The 16,546-nt window shown below is 34.0% G+C and overlaps 1 protein-coding gene across 2 annotated transcripts in view; it reads left to right on the plus strand.

Annotated features, from left to right (window-relative positions):
• The window catches only part of grsm (probable aminopeptidase NPEPL1 granny smith protein), a 68,232-nt gene extending 51,686 nt beyond the window's left edge, over window positions 1-16,546 (plus strand). For both annotated transcript variants that reach the window (XM_081742998.1, XM_081742996.1), the window contains exons 7-10: window positions 109-232; window positions 6,398-6,574; window positions 9,639-9,749; window positions 15,268-16,546. In XM_081742998.1, coding sequence (XP_081599124.1) covers window positions 109-232; window positions 6,398-6,574; window positions 9,639-9,749; window positions 15,268-15,417 — 562 coding nt within the window. In that variant the 3' untranslated portion in view covers window positions 15,418-16,546. The remainder of the gene's footprint in view (window positions 1-108; window positions 233-6,397; window positions 6,575-9,638; window positions 9,750-15,267) is intronic.

The following is a 16,546-nucleotide window of genomic DNA, read 5'->3' on the forward strand; positions in this document are numbered from 1 at the left end:
CATGATGTAAACATTTGAAATTGTTTTCACTCTTTAGGTCTTGATTGTATCTCATTAAGATTTTGATAGAGAAAAGTTATGTAACTTTATTTTTCTGTTGTGTTGTAGGACTGTTGAAATCAATAATACAGATGCAGAAGGCCGGCTAGTACTCTCAGATGGTGTTTCTTATGCACAGAAAGATCTTAAGGCCACTATTATCTTAGATATGGCTACATTAACGGGAGCTCAGGTAATTAAAATTTTCATTTCAGCATTTACGTGTAAAAAGTGATATTCTTCTCATATTCCTGAAATGTATCGCCAAGTGCATTGTTAGTGTTTTAAGTTTCATTTAAGTATTTGAAAGGAAAACACTCAATATAATTGTAGTTTGACATTACAGTATTGTGACAAAAGCAGTATTGTCGAAAATGAATGAAAGATTGAAAATATGGGAGAGGTTAGTTGTTAGTATTTTAGGAAAGCTTGCAAGGTATTATTATTAAGTTCTATCTTTTGATTTTAAACATTACTGAATAATGTAGTTAGTAGATTTCCACAGGTTAGTGTATCACTTGTGTTTGAAAATCGGTTTCTTAGTGGAGTAATTCCGCGTTTGACGCACTTTGCAAGTGAACATTAGTTCAAATGATGGCTGTAATTCAACATGGTAATACATATATATGCACACACATACACAATTTTGTGGCTATTTTATGATTTATATAATCTTACAAAATACCATCAACACACACCTCAAGATAAAGCGTAACTCACACTAAACTAAGGAAAGTAATGGAAGATTTTTTTTCTTATAATAATTAAAATATATACCGTATACAAAGATAAGAACGAAGTGCAGTCCAAACAGGTTTTCTGCGCACCTGCATCTTGGATTTCGAGGAAATGCTCGCTTTGCAACGACATTCCTTTCCCCTTCTTGCCTCCTAATGAATCGCGTATTTCAAGCTGTTTTCATTCATTGTAACAGTGCCGATCGACTGTCTTGCTAGTAAGTAGCGTGCGTAGAATAAGGTATGGGGAAGTACAGCAGCTATACAGCGGCTTTTAAATTAAAAGTCGTTGAATTTGCGCAAGAAAACGGAAAAAGATCTGCAGCAAGAGAGCTTAAGGACGAAAAATGCGTGCGCAGCTGGTGCAAGCAACGCGACGAACTGACGACAACAAACAAAAATAGACGCGCGTTTCGTGGTGGAAAGTGCAAGTTTCGGAACATCGAGCTAAAAGTGGTTTCATATGTTCGCGATATGCGTGCGCAGGGCTATTCGGTGACGCGGGAAATGTGCCAAATAAAAGTTCTTGGTGCAGCACGAGAAGAAGAAATTTCTACTTCGCAATTCAAGGCAGGTGAAGGCTGGATGCAAAGAATAATGAAGAGGAATGGGTTTTCCTTTCGCCGGCGTACAACAATTTGTTAAAAAATGCCTAGCGATTACGAAACAAAGTTAATGCACTTTCAACACTTCGTAATCGCAAAGCTAATCAATGTTTAGCCTCGCAAATTGCAAGTGCCGATCAGACAGCTGTTTATTTTGATGCTCCCGATAATTACACAATAAATGATCGCGGGGCGAAGTCTGTACTAATTCGCACGTGTGGATCCGAAAAGCAACGTGCTACCATTATGTTAGCCATAACTACAGATGAAAAAAAAAAAAAAAAAAAAAAAAAAACCGTATGTAGTTTTCAAAAAAAAAAAAAAAAAAGTCCCGAAAGAAAAACTGCCACCTGGAATTGTGGTACGAATTCAAGAAAAGGGGTGGATGGATGACTAATTCAGGACTGGTTACAGGGTGTGTGGTGTAAGCGACCTGGCTCACTGTTATGGCTACGTTCTCTTTTTGTTTTGCACAGCTTCAGAGGGCATCTCACAGAGGTAGTGAAGCAACATCTTATAACTTCAAGAACTGATCTTGTTGTAAGTCCAGGAGGCCTAACATACATCAGTTCTTTAGCCCTTTGATGTTTCCGTCAACAAGCCATTTAAGATTGCATTCAGGCGCAGCTACTGTGATTGGATGGCTTCTGGTGGAGGAGATACAACGGCAACTGGGCGTCTAAGAAGGGTGTCAATCTCGGAAGTTTGTACGTGGATTCTTGCTGCGTGGAAAGGCATATCCAGTGATCTCATTGTTAAAAGTTTTAAGGTAACTGGTATATCAAACGCACTAGATGGATCGGAAGGCGATCTCCTTTGGGAAAATAGTAAACGTAGAAAATACCGATAATGACTCGGACTTTACCGACAGTTCGTCAGATGACGAGTGAAAAAAAAAGAAGGAACAAAAGCGCCGGAACTGCTTGTGTATTAACATTTGTTTCTTTCGAGTGGAAAAAACTGCTTACAAGTAATTGTAATATTTTTACATTTATGATTGTGTTGTGTTTGTGACTTTACATCAAGTGTGTGCTGTCGTGGTTGAAAAGTATGTTCGAGGAGAAAATTTAAATAATTTGTTTATTGATTTTAAATGCCATAAATTTGTTTCAATTAGTGGTCCTCATTTGTTTTTCATTTAATTATTTACCGATATTATGTAGGAAGTTCAAAATGAAATTTACTTCGAAAAAAAAATGTGACTGAAAATTGCGCGGTTTTTGAACGACCCGCTTAATGTCCGTACCTGCATTTTGACAACGCGATTTTAATATTAAAGAAAGAAAAAAAAAGTGCGGACATTACGCGAGCGTATATGGTATCCACATTACAGAATCCTGAAATAATGTTTTTCATACGTCCGATATTTTATTTTATACATTTTACGAGTGTATGGTATATTGAAGTTATCTTTTCCACCAACGATCCAGACACTATCTAGTTCTTTCTTTCTTTCAATTGGTGCTTTTGAGTACATGATGTTTAATTTTCTTGTTGCGTACGCGTATTTTACAAATTCTGCTATGTGAACATTTATAAATCTCCACAAAGTAACTTCCTTAACTATACACCCAATAGTTACATCAAGTCTGTTAACATATGTTTTGCCATGACTTGTAGCGGAGAAGTGTCATTGAAGATATTGATATGAACAGTATCTAAGCACGGAGGGTATATATATATATATATATATATATATTAAAATTATTTATTCTTCTGTTTTAGGTGGACATGCAATAATAAAAATAAACATTTTTTATATATAAACACATAATAAAAAGCAAAATAGAAGAAATGTAATGACACTTTTTCAAAATACAAATTTAGTTATTCTATAAGTTGAGTAAGATGGTATGTGGTTTTGAATGTATTCACATCGAGCTTTTTATTAAGTGCTGAGTCCGTAGTATCGTCAAGAAACTGGGAATTGGCGTTACGTAGTCCACATAGTGAACCTGTGTATGCATGATAAAATCACAAAAACTCAATTTCACAAAAGTATCGACTTCTTAACCCATATTAGCCATATGATGCCCGGATCAAGTATGTTTTTCCATTATTTAAAGATGTAAACTGAACATTTTCAGGGACACACAAGAGGACGTGGTAAAAGAATATTTCCGAGCCATCGTTATGAAATAACTATGCAGATGTGCCATTCATGAATGGAGCAGGACGTTTGGGCGCAACGCCGTTTCGGCGCGAGACTTTTGGACGCAAAGCCGTATATCTAAATAGGTTAATCTACTTAAATGGGTTATAATGTATTTCATAACGAGAACCCGGATGTTTTCACACTAAAAGCCGTGAAAATAGACACTAATATCACAGAAACTCTGTCATAAAAAAATAACTGCACAACTTAAGAAATTCAGAAAGATGAAATTTGACTCCAATTTTCTTTTAAAAAATCTTCAAAAACTAAATGTTCGTTACGTTATAGTATGCCCTATTGTAAACAGTCTATGAAAGTTTCTGTTGCATTAAATACTTAGGCCTAGTTTAGTTTTAGTAAATTTTTGTATAATGCAGAAAAAAAATCTTATGTTACATTTACCACGACATTATCATTACATGGCGGAATTATGGCTCAAACCCAGCAAGTATTCTACAATATTAACACTTTCAAAATTCTGTACAATAGTGCGAATTCTTTCATCTGTCTGAATATATTTTCTGTTTTCCTTGGGAGGGTCTTCTTCTCGAAGCATTGCCTTGTACAGTAAGGGGCACTTGGATGGTACACCCATATGGAAATTTACGGTAAAAAGTGTACCATCCAGAAGTGTCCCTTAGTGTACATGAAGTCCTGCTTTTTTTTGTGTGTCTTCTGAAGTGCATCAATACACCGCCAAGTCGACCAATATCGTTCCCTTATGTTAGATATATTATAAAGGACAGAAGTTTTATTTTGGGTAGCACAGGCTGCCTACAGTAAACTTGGACCATTTTTCCTCTTTCAGTGTATAGTTAGTACCTATTTTTATGAAATCTGAAATAACTTTCTGTTAATACAATAGAGTCTCAACTATCCGGCCTAATCGGCATATCGAATAACGAAAAAGCATTCAATAAATACTCACTTCCTGAACTACCCACACACAGTATTAAAAACATTTTTTTATTTTTATTTTTATTAATTTTTTCTGCCCTCTTGGTACAGTCCAGTACTTAATAAACATTTCTTATGTTTCGTACCATGCGTTTTAATAATTTATTATAGAAAAAGGAAGTGGAAAAATGAAAATATGTACAGTATTGCACACATTTTAAGTCACATCTTTAAAATAACTGAACATCAACAAATTTTTTTTTTTTACACAAATTACACGTGTTTATTACATACGTCTTAATTTATTAAAAAGAAATATTCTTTCAAAGCTAAGCCGCATAGTACGGAGATCAGATATTAGCGATCCGAATAGTCGAGAATCTGCTGCATTCCTTCCCTTTTTTTCCCAATTGGTAGAGATAAGTTGTGGCATGACGTACAGGAACTTTGCTGTGTTCAAGATGTTACTTTTAGTTTTTGCAAAATTATTGTTTAAGTTTTTCGAAATTTCCAGTGCCTGTTTTCATATTTTAGTGCCTAAACATCCGGGTTCTCTAGTTATGAAATACAGTATATGTAGGTAGGTAAACCTATTTGTATAAAAGGTTTTGCGTCCAAACGTCTCGCACCCAAATGGCCTTGCGCCCAAATGTTTCGCGACCAAACGGTCGCGCCTAAACGTCTCGCGCCCAAATGTCATGGACCCTTTATGAATCCCGACTCCAGAGCTTGAAACAACGAAAGGACTGCAAGGGGAGTTCCTCAATATTCCCATGTGTTTGCTAATTATCTAATTCCCGATAAATAAAGTGAGGTCTTGCATTATGAAAGCCCATTTCACATGCGTTTCTGTGTATAACTAAATCCCAGTTTTTGTCGAGATTGTCTTCGTGCAAATTTCATGGGTGTTGTATTCTAAGGGAATAAGAATCAAACATGTTTCTTGCTACTAGTGATGGCATTTTTAAAATAATTTTGACTCCTTTAAGTTACTTTGGTTTGCATTTAATAAGCTAGAAACCTCAGATTCCTAAACTTTTGCGTTTTTTATGTGTTCTTTTGTCTTAGTTCCTGTATTCCTTTCAGTCGTCCCGATGTAATAACTGTCACGATGCCAAATGCCCTGGTAAACCCATTACTCCCCTTGCAGCATTACAGTGTTATTCAGAAAATAAATTTTAGAGCTTCCTCATGGCTATATAGTTAGCTTACGCGTTTTTGAGCGTAGGAGACTCGGGTTCGATTCCCGGCGGGAATTTGGGTAGTTTGGATTCTACGTTAAGCTATAGGTCCACGTCTTAAAATAGCCTCACTGCTAAAAGGGACACTAAACCCCAAATCAACCAAGCAGACAAACAAAATAATTTTTGTAATGCAAAAAGTGCTTTTCAGTTTTTATGAGTCTTTTACATCTATCGTGAAATCCAAATGTATCAAAGCTTTTATTTTCAGACTTGCTAACACTATAGGTTAATATGGAAAGGAAATCCAATTATTCTTGTAATTCAAGTAATAGAGTAATAACAAAATCCTAGAATAATTGTATTTCCTATTCTTAACGGAAAATAATGTATCGGAAAATAGCTTAACTATAAGTAGAAGTAACTTAACTAGAACATTAACTTTGTAATGTGCTGTAATATTTGAAAGGTGGAATTGTTTCAAGGGCGAGGATTTAATGCTCTCGAAAGAATTTTCCATTATTAGATGTTACAGCATGTTGCAGGTTTGTTATTGTTATGTAACTTAAGAAAAATGGTAGATCCTTCCTTTACTAAAGCTCCCTCGTGACTGTATGGTTAGCGTATGTGCCTTCGATGCGGGGGATCCGGGCTTAATTCCCGGTGGAGCTCATGTGCTTTGGATCCCACATTAAGCGCTAAATCGTCTCATATAACCTCGATGCTTAAAAGTGACACTGAAATCAACCAACAACAACAACTTCCTTTGCTCTTCTTTTGTAGGGTGTAAGCACAGGAAAATATCATGGTGCTGTTCTTACCAACAGTGAAGACTGGGAAGAAGCAATTGTCTACGCAGGACGAACATCAGGAGATCTAGTATTTCCCATTCCGTACTGCCCTGAGCTACATTTTAGTGAGTTTGCATCAGCAGTAGCTGATATGAAGAATTCAGTTGCAGTAAGTAATTTGATTATTTTAGACAAAATGGAAGTGGTCGTGAATAATATTTTTTATATTATGAAAAGAACACAGAAAATGGATGTCAGTAACTTAAGTCTGTTTAGTAACAAACAGTACTCTTGGACGCCAGAGGTTTTCAGGCAAGAATGAGATTGTTGGTGAATTTATTACGGAGTTTATGTGAAAATTTACCACTTCATGTAATCATTAAAATTACTTCCATCACTATGTACACAGTATGGTTAATGAGGTATTCATATAGCTCATGAGGTGTATTTACAGTGGTCCAAAACACTATAAAAATATTTACTTTAGCTATTGCAATAAATGATATGATTTATCTGTTGTGCTATAATTGCCCTATTGTATTATGCTATGGGACAGTTATGGCCAAAAACTAGGGCAACTTTGAAGCTATTTCTTTTAGCAACAATAAAATTTGAAGAAGAAAATGTATTAAATCCTTATTGGTACTCTTAAGATCTACTTGAATTTGGATGACTTTAAACATCTGTGACATACATACCTACATTACAGCAGAAAAACTTCCTTTCCGATGTTGTAGTGATTTTTTTTTTTTTTTTTTTTTTTAAACCCTGGATAGACATGGTCCATTTATAGTAGAAGACAGTGAAATGGCAGAGAAAATCTACAAATAGGTTTCTAGTATAAAAACACTTTTCCGCAATAGATCCGAACTCAAATTTTGGCTGAGAAGTCTATACGTATTTACGTTTTGCCTTCAGCAAATCCCTTAGTTAATCTCTCAATGTAGACAATTTACATTTTTCAAAATATGCAGGAACCGTAAATGTTTTAATTACATTAAGATATAAGTCTTATTTGTGAGTTTTCATACATACTTATATTGTTCTTATTTGTTTCTGTAGAAGGAAAAAAATGTTCTGTCTGGCGTTTTTATTCATAATTTCCTTAGAAATAGCAAGACACTTCAAAACACCATTTTAAATGGCAAAAACGGACGTATGATATGATTGTCCAAAAGTCAGTGCAATGTAAATACAATGGAATCTAGGAAACTGCCATAATTTCCTCAGAGTTGGAGCAGTTCTGGCAGTTGGGAGTTCAAGAAACAAATCTCAAGTGTCTCTTACAGAAGTTTGAGATTTTTTTCTTAATTCATGCAAATAATATAGAAGTGACATAGGATTATTGTGCCATTTGTCAAAATTAAAACAAAATATATTATTACGGATATGAGTAGTTAAGGTTTACATTTGTTTACCTCCTATAATTACCCCATGTCACCCTATTGAAAGAATTGGTTGAATGAGGAGGTGGAAACTAACACCGAGAAGGCCCCAGGGAAAAGGTTTCTAACTAACATAGTTCAAATTTGAAATTTGCCAGATCGGACGCTATCCCCTTAGCCAGCGTGACCTTATTATTTTCGAATTAGGGAGAGAAACTACAGGGTAAGCCAAAAGTCAGGTGACAGTCCTGTAACAGAAAAGTCTGTTGGGCTAGAGGTCCACATTGGCCATAGATGATGAGTGGGGAGCCTAAAAAACACACATGACCACCACGACTGCCATCTTGAATATTACTTCAGTATTCTTTTTAATTGCAAGGTAGGCATTCGGCGGCACATGTTCTAAGAATGTTTTTTGATCAGGAATGCAATGGCATTTTGTCATATCACTAACCGTTAATGAATTACGGTCTGTTACATCGCAGCAGATTCTAGTGACTGAACAATGGTGCAGCCTTAAAACATATGCGTTTAAAAAAATAGTGATATTCAAGATGGCAGTCGTGGTGGTCATGTGTATTTTTAGGTTCCCCCACCCCCACTAATCATCTATGCCCAATGTGGACCTCTCGCCCAACAGACATTTCTGTTACAGGACTGTCACCTGACTTCTGGCCCACTGTGTATATTGATTAAACTTCCAAATTATATTTTTAAATTATATTTTGATTTATAACTATGAAGAGTTACATACAGGCTACTTTAAATCTCATATTTTAAAAAGATTTACAACATTAAAAAGGTTGATAAGTTTGCATAGATTTCAAATTAGTGGTCGAGCTTCCTGAAACTCAAATTCAGATAAAAAGTTGAAGAACAGATAAAGCACGTTATAGTCTCTAAAGAACTAAATACGAGTTTGATTCCCGGTGGGAGCACTCGGTCGAAAAAGTGTAAAAAGTTCTTTCAGGCCAGCCATCCTGAATAAGGTTTTCCTGGATTTTCCTCATTCACAGCAAGCAAATGCCGGGGTAGTACCTAACATATAGGTTTCGGGTCGCTTCCTTCCTTTCCCAATCCTTTCTTTTTTCCTTTTCCCCGGGTAGTGTGCTCGCCGCCGAGGGACGTCATCCCTCATACGTGATAGGCTAACGTCGGCGTCGATACCGAAAGCATAGAAATCTAAATTCTAAGTTCTAAATATTAATAATTTTGAAAGCACGAATCTCTTCTTAAACGAGCTTTTATTCGCTATTTACGCATTTTTAAACTGAATGTAAAAATTTAGATAATGTATATTTTTTTCTAATTAGATATATATATATATAAAAAATGTTATTTTCCGCTAATCTTGTGATCGCCTAGGAATTTTATCTTAGTTTATCTTATCGATTGAATTTTGTCAAGAAAAGTACTGAAATCAGAAAATTATTGAGAAATCCATCATCTGGAAATAAATCATTATTTCCATGTTTCCCTCGAATGTAATGGAGGATTCCTGCGTTAAGTATAGTCATACTTAAAAAAAAAAAAAAAAAAAAAAAAAAAGTCACATGCTCTTAACACAAAGTAGATTTATGTGTGACAGTGTGAATCCTAATTAAATGTTTAATGTTTATTTTAAATCAGAAGTAGTAACATGTTCTATGTACGGCTGTAAGTAGAAGGCTTTTCAAAGATCGGATTTAGTTTTCTTTCTTTTCTTTTCTTTTTTTTTTTTTTTATAATGATTGTTCAATAATGATGATGTGTACATAGTTTTTTGAGAGTGCTACTTCTGTAGTTTAAAATAGGACATATGTTTATTGAAAGTAATATTGAATTGAAAGAGATGCCTTTTTCTTACAGGATCGAAATAATGCTCAGTCATCGTGTGCAGGCCTCTTCATTGGTGCTCATCTTGGATTTGACTTCCCTGGCGTTTGGTTACATGTGGATATGGCCTATCCTGTTCACTGTGTAAGTTTCCGAGTTTGTAGTTTTGAAATAGAACACGTCTACTTGAATTTATTGTGCTTGTACAAAATAACTCGAATCTAATACATGTACCTAGGTACTAATTTACAAAAACACTTCTTTAAAAATTAATTGTTGCTGTACCTCTTCAGTATCGAGATTATATGAGAGAGGATCTAGTGTTTTAAGAGTGGGATATAATCCACTCCTCGGGTTTTTATTTAGTGCTTAATGGCGTGTTCCACCGAAGGTTGGAAAAGTATATAAAAATGAATTAGAAAATTCTTGTTCATGCTATTAGTGTAGAAGTACATATGTTAAGGAAATGGAAACACGTTTGGGTCCTAAGTAAAATAAACTAAATAGTAAATACATAAATATTAACAACAACAACAACAACTATTCCTACTACTTCTTTTCATTGACAAAATATTAATACGTATTGCAAAAACATACAGGCTTGTTATTTTACATAGCTAAATGCATATTGCCGCAAAGAGGCGCGGAAAGGGCCATGATTTTTCACTGTCTTGCAGTCTAAAATACTGAATATCTCACTTTCCATTGAAAATCGTGAAAGTGATCGGTGCTACACTTTGCATGTTCTCGGCACTATTTACTTCGCGATAAAGCGTTGATGACGGTGGTCATCGTTTGGAAATTGCAGTCAGTAAAATCTTACCTAAATATCGGTCGACATGCTGTCATAAATTCATATGAATCATACGAACAGAAGATTATTCAATTTCCATGTAACTACTGTCATTTTAATGTCATTAAAAGTATCTGGGCTCAGATTAAAATCTGTGTTGCTATAAATAATAAACTATAAAATGAAATATTTTTAGTTTTAACACCTCACGATTATGTCCTTTAGGTTCAAGCAGACGAATGATTAATGAAAGTGGATGATTGTGAAATTAATTTTTTGTGCTCTTCCACCAGGAATTGAACCCGGAATCACGCCCACCAAAGGCATACGTACTAGCCACTAGACCAACGGAGAGGGCTAAACGGTTTATAGTTACAGGAGTTGTAAAGACATGATTTCTAAAGGTATTCATCGAGTCACTGTGGAGAACTTGTATTACGTAAATATGGACTCGTTGCTGAAAAATAAGGAAAGAATGAGAGATGAAGCAACAGTAGAAAATATGTCATAAGAAATTATGATTACATTACATGATTTAGATGGGAATCCCTAAGGAAATTTGTTGGCGCTTAATTGGAAATAAACTAATCGCTGAGCAAAGCAAACCAATTTACGTATTATTATAAAACTAATATCTTGCCGCAAGGTATAATTTTATGATAATAAATTGGTTTGTTTTGCTCAGAGATTAGTTTATTTTTAATTATAGTATATCATAGGCAAAACTTGTATAATGGAAAATGTTACAATTAATGTGAAAAGCAAAACGGCTAATACTCATCGCAAAAGATATGTAGTAGAGCTTTCTTCTACATGTAACAAGTAGCGTTTTCGGAAGAAACCCCTTCCTTCATCGGCTTGCTTAAAATTCAAAAAGGATTTGAAACATGAAGGAGAATTTGGAAGTTTAAAAATGGTTAACAAATGTGAAAAAACAAATCTTCTGTCAAAAACTTAAGCACATGGGAATGGTACTCACTATCATTGCACACTGCTGTTCACTGTTTTCTTTTCTTGCTTTCCTGATAACGAAAGTATGTACGGTAGTGAAACGACTACTCCAAATAATATTTATTTCTCCTCTATCCAAATTAAGAATGGATCTCTCTTTATATATGTAATATGATTCTTTGATGTTTCATTCCGTTGCTGTTTTTCCTTTTTCATTTAAACGACTGCGCGATGTGATGGTCACAATCTCTAAGATGCATTGCTAGACCAGACAACTGTTGCAGGTTACGAAACTTCGAAGGACGAATATGTTCAGTTATTCTAGTGCAAATGTTCCTTTTTGTTTGACCCATATACACTTGACATTTCACCCGATAGACGCCACTGCTTTGTAGATGGTCAGTAAAAAATGCCTTAAAATTTGTTACGGATTAGGAGATATTTGACTACGGATTTAGGAGGAACTTCTGAAATTTTGATTGTGTCTTTGCAGAATCTTCTTGATTTTTGCCGGGAAATGTGGAACCAAAGGAACACCAATCCATTTGTCAGTTGCGACATCTGTTGTAGGTTGATGGTGGGTGCCGACGATCTCCTGTTGTACCTGTTTGTACCATTTTAATAATAAAGATTTTTGGAAACTATTTTCATGTCCAATTTGTAATAAATATTGTATTTCCTTATTGAGATCCTCAGGGAGGTCTGAAAGTAAAAGAGCTCTCCTAAAAAAGTTTTTCCAGACATTTAATTTCTAAAGCCATGAATGTGATGATTTAAAGTTGATATATTTTGTACCAGCAAAAGCTTTGCGATATTCCGAAGTAACAAACTTATTGTCATGTCTTTTGATGGTAATATCAAGAAATTAAGAGCACCATTTTCTTCAAGTTCTATCGTAAATTTTATTCTAGATTGACTCTAGTTAAACTCGTCAAACAATTTATTTAATTCCTGAGGGTCCTTGTACAAAAGCAAAGTATCATCAGCATATCGAAAATATCTAATACAAGAAAATTTTGGAAGAATGTTGGTTTCAAACATGTTCAGTACCAGGTTAGAAAGTATCGAAGAGAGAGTATTACCCATAGCCAATCCATTGTCCTTTAGATCGAAAAACATTGTGTTTTATTGCAAAAGCTATTAGTTGAGAGATTAGTTGGATTTCGTATGGGAAGTAAAATAAGTTCCACTGCCTGTAGAGCCGTCTACTGATATTGATGGATACATCTCCACAACATCAAAAAATGCCAAATGGATGAAATTTGCAGCATAAAAATTTAAAAAAAAAAAAAAAAATTAAGCATGTTTTTAATTCCAAACTGTGTTTAACAGTGTATCTAATTGGAATATCATATGAAACAAGTTTATTATACAGCCATTTTGAGAGTAAATATGTAGGATGATGAAAATTTTCGATATGTTGATGATACTTTGATTTTGTACAAGGACCCTCAGGAATTAAATAAATTATTTGACGAGTTTAACTAGAGTCAACCTAGAATAAAATTTACGATGGAACTTGAAGAAAATGGTGCTCTTAACTTTTTTGACGTTACCATTAAAAGACATGACAATAAGTTTGTTACTTCGGTATATCACAGACCTTTTGCTGGTACAAAATATATCAACTTTAAATCATCACATTCATGGCTTTAGAAATTAAATGTCTGGAAAAACTTTGTTTTTAGGAGAGCTCTTTTATTTTCAGACCTCCCTGAGGATCTCAATAAGGAAATACAATATTAATATGATCTTGAATACAATATTTATTAGAAATTGGACAGGAAAATAGTTTCCAAAAATCTTTATTATTAAAATGGTACAAACAGGTACAACAGGAGATCGTCGTCACCCACCATCAACCTACAACAGATGTCGCAACTGAGAAATGGATTGGTGTTTCTTTGGTTCCACATTTCTCGGCAAAAATCAAGAAGATTCTGCAAAGACACAATCAAAATTTCAGAAGTTCCTCCTAAATCCGTAGTCAAATACTTAACAAATTTTAAGGCATTTTTACTGACCATCTACAAAGCAGTGGCGTCTATCGGGTGAAATATCAATGTGAAATGTCAAGTGTATATAGGTTAAACAAAAAGGAACATTGGCATTAGAATAACTGAACATATTCGTCCTTCGAAGTCTCGGAACCTGCAACAGTTGTCTGGTCTAGTAACGCATCTTAGAGATTGTAACCATCACATCGCGAAGTCATGTTTAATTAAAAAAGGAAAAACAGCAACGGAACGAAACATCAAAGAATCATATTACATATAGAAAGAGAGATCCATTCTTAATTTGGATAGAGAAGAAATAAATATTATTTGAAGTAATCGTTTCACTACCGTACATACATTAGCTATCTGGAAAGCAAGAAAAGAAAACAGTGAACAGCAGTGTGCAGTGACAGTGAGTGCCATTCCCATGTGTTAAAGTTTTAGACAGAAGATTTGTTTTTTCACATTTGTTAACCATTTTTACACTTCCAAATTCTCCTTCATGTTTCAAATCCTTTTTGAATTTTAAGCAAGCGATGAAGCGCAACTTGTTACATGTAGAAGAAAACTCTACTATATATCTTTTGCGGTGAGTATTAACCTTTTTGCTTTCCTCATTAAATATCATCACCGTTCGCAATACTGTGATATTACAATTAATATTTAGGTAGTAAATAGGCTAGAAGGAGAGCTAAGTTCCATTTGATGTCGTTACGTAAAGTAAACTGTAAGCAATGTCACAGATTTCATTTGAGTCAAATTGTAGTACATGAAATAAAATACAGCTGTGTTTCCTTGTATTTGGGTCATTATTGACATGCTCAATATTTCAGTCCCTTCTCAATTGTGGCCATCCTTAGGATAGTATCTTCTAATTATAGGTAACTCTAAGTCTTTTACATCTTCATAATTCCTTCTTCTTTACCTTGTGTATCAAATTTAAAATTTAATTTGCGGGGAAACACTGAATATAAATTACAATTACCTCTCTTCGAACGTGGTAGTCCATTTCTGTCTATAAGAGAAATTATAATGAATTAGAAGACTCGTTTTTACCTAGAAGTAGAAAATACTACCTGAAAACGGCCACACTGAAGAAAGTGGTTGAAGTGTTGGACGTGTCAATAATCATGCAAATACAAGGTAACAAAGTTTTTGTTTTGTTCATACGTGAGTAATGACTATATAAAATTTACAAAATTAAAAGATCGACGTTACAGATCATTGATATGGTGATACTGCTTTTAATACGCATTTCGCAGTGAAATTGAAGTGCAACCAAAAGAGTAGAATTGTAGGTACAAAATCTTTTCTTGGTCGTGAACTAGCTTACTAGGCCAGAACTTACTATCTCATGTGGCACATAGTAGGTACTGTTGTCAGTACAAAAGCCATTTACCGTATTTACGCGAATGTAAGCCGCGTGTGAATACAGGCCGCACTTAAACTTTTGACACAAGATTATAGAAAAAGTAAACCTCGAATATAGATCGCAGTACTAAAGTTACGAGATACTTCAATTAGACATATTAAGTGTACAAGTGCTTTTTGTGCCAGTGTAAGGTGTTACCGGTACCCAATGAAGGTGGCAATTTTTGTGAACAATGTAAGTTTTTCTGCTGTTTTCTTCTTAAGTCGTTGATGGTTTTTTCAAAAGTAACTGCCATAACTTGTAATGGCATTAATTTCAATCCTCAAGATACGTGTACATGTCATTTTGAAATTGACGATTTATGATTTGAGGGGGGAGGATCTCAATTATAGACCGCATCATAAGTTTTCAAGCCAAAATTTAGGGGAAAAAAAAAGTGCAGCCTATTTTCAACCAAATACGGTATTCTAAAATATGCTTAAAATGGCGTTTCTTGAAAATCACTTTAACAGAATAAATTTTTTAATGAGCTAACTTGTGATATTCCAGGGTGAACGAGCGACAGGATATGGCGTGTCCCTATTGGCAGCATTGTTTGGGCACTTCTCTCATGACAATCTTCTCCAAAGTCTGAGTCCATTACAAAAGCATAATGGATTAGGAGATGGAAATGCTTGTAAGAAGCTTAAACGAAATTAATTTTACGAGTTAGAGTACATATTATATTTTTGTACACTGATAAAAAAAAGTTTGGTTTGTTACTCTGTTGAATGTTGATAACTTTGTACTTACTTCGTGTATATAGTAAAAGAAAAGAAATTGTAAGACCTATTAGTGTAAAGATATGGAGGTAAAACTGTAGTATTTACCGTGTGGGAAATATATGAGGAAAGATATTATATATTAAGAGTTCATACCAAAACTCGAAAAAAAAAATCTGTTGTCTTAATTGAGTCTCAGTGGTAGATATAAAGAAAGAATTAAAACTTAATATTAGTTGATTATGAGAATAATACTGAAAAAGCGGCTAATGTAGTGTACAGTACATTTGTCTTTAGAACTTTCAGTTCTGCAAACGAATTTAAGGGTCACCAAAGTAAAGGAAATGAATTTTAGTCCTATTTGCATAAAAAGTGTGCTTAAATAATTTTAAGGTTTAAAATACAGAGAAATAGGTTTTTATATATATTATATATATTAAAAAGTCTTTTTGCTCAATATTCAGTTAGGCCAAGTTTGTGGTACTAATATATTGGGATAATGATATATATATACTGGAATCTTAAACGTTCGCAAAACGAAGGAAAAGAAAAAAAGACTGTACAAATATCCTTTATACTGTCTTAGATTGCCACATGAATGTTTCGAAATTTTCTAATTTTTTCCCATATAATTTTATTACAAAAATCAATTTAATTTTAAAATGGTTGCATAATATTGAAGTCGTGAGAAACTTTTTAATTTTGAAATGGTCGCATAATATTTAGGCTGTAAGAAATTAAAATTATATTTCCTTGGTTTTTAATATATATACATATATATCTTTGTGGAAATTAAATGGAATATTTATATTTTATACAATATAAAGGGAAAAATACGAAATTTAATTTTCAGTTTTATTCATTTCAGAATCATTGATTTTTGTAAACTGTGTGAATTTATTTCTGTTTAAACAAGAAAAACAATCCGTATAGATGAATACTATTTATTTCTTGGTCCCAGTGTCAGGTAGTGTAAACTATGGAAGCTAAGACAAATTTTTAGAATTGATTTATTGTTAATTTTACCTGATTGTATAAGTTTATCAATAAAGAAATTATGCAGGTTA

Source organism: Thermobia domestica, chromosome 2 (genome assembly GCF_964235325.1).
Source record: "Thermobia domestica chromosome 2, izTheDome1.hap1.1, whole genome shotgun sequence".
Lineage (NCBI taxonomy): Eukaryota > Metazoa > Arthropoda > Insecta > Zygentoma > Lepismatidae > Thermobia > Thermobia domestica.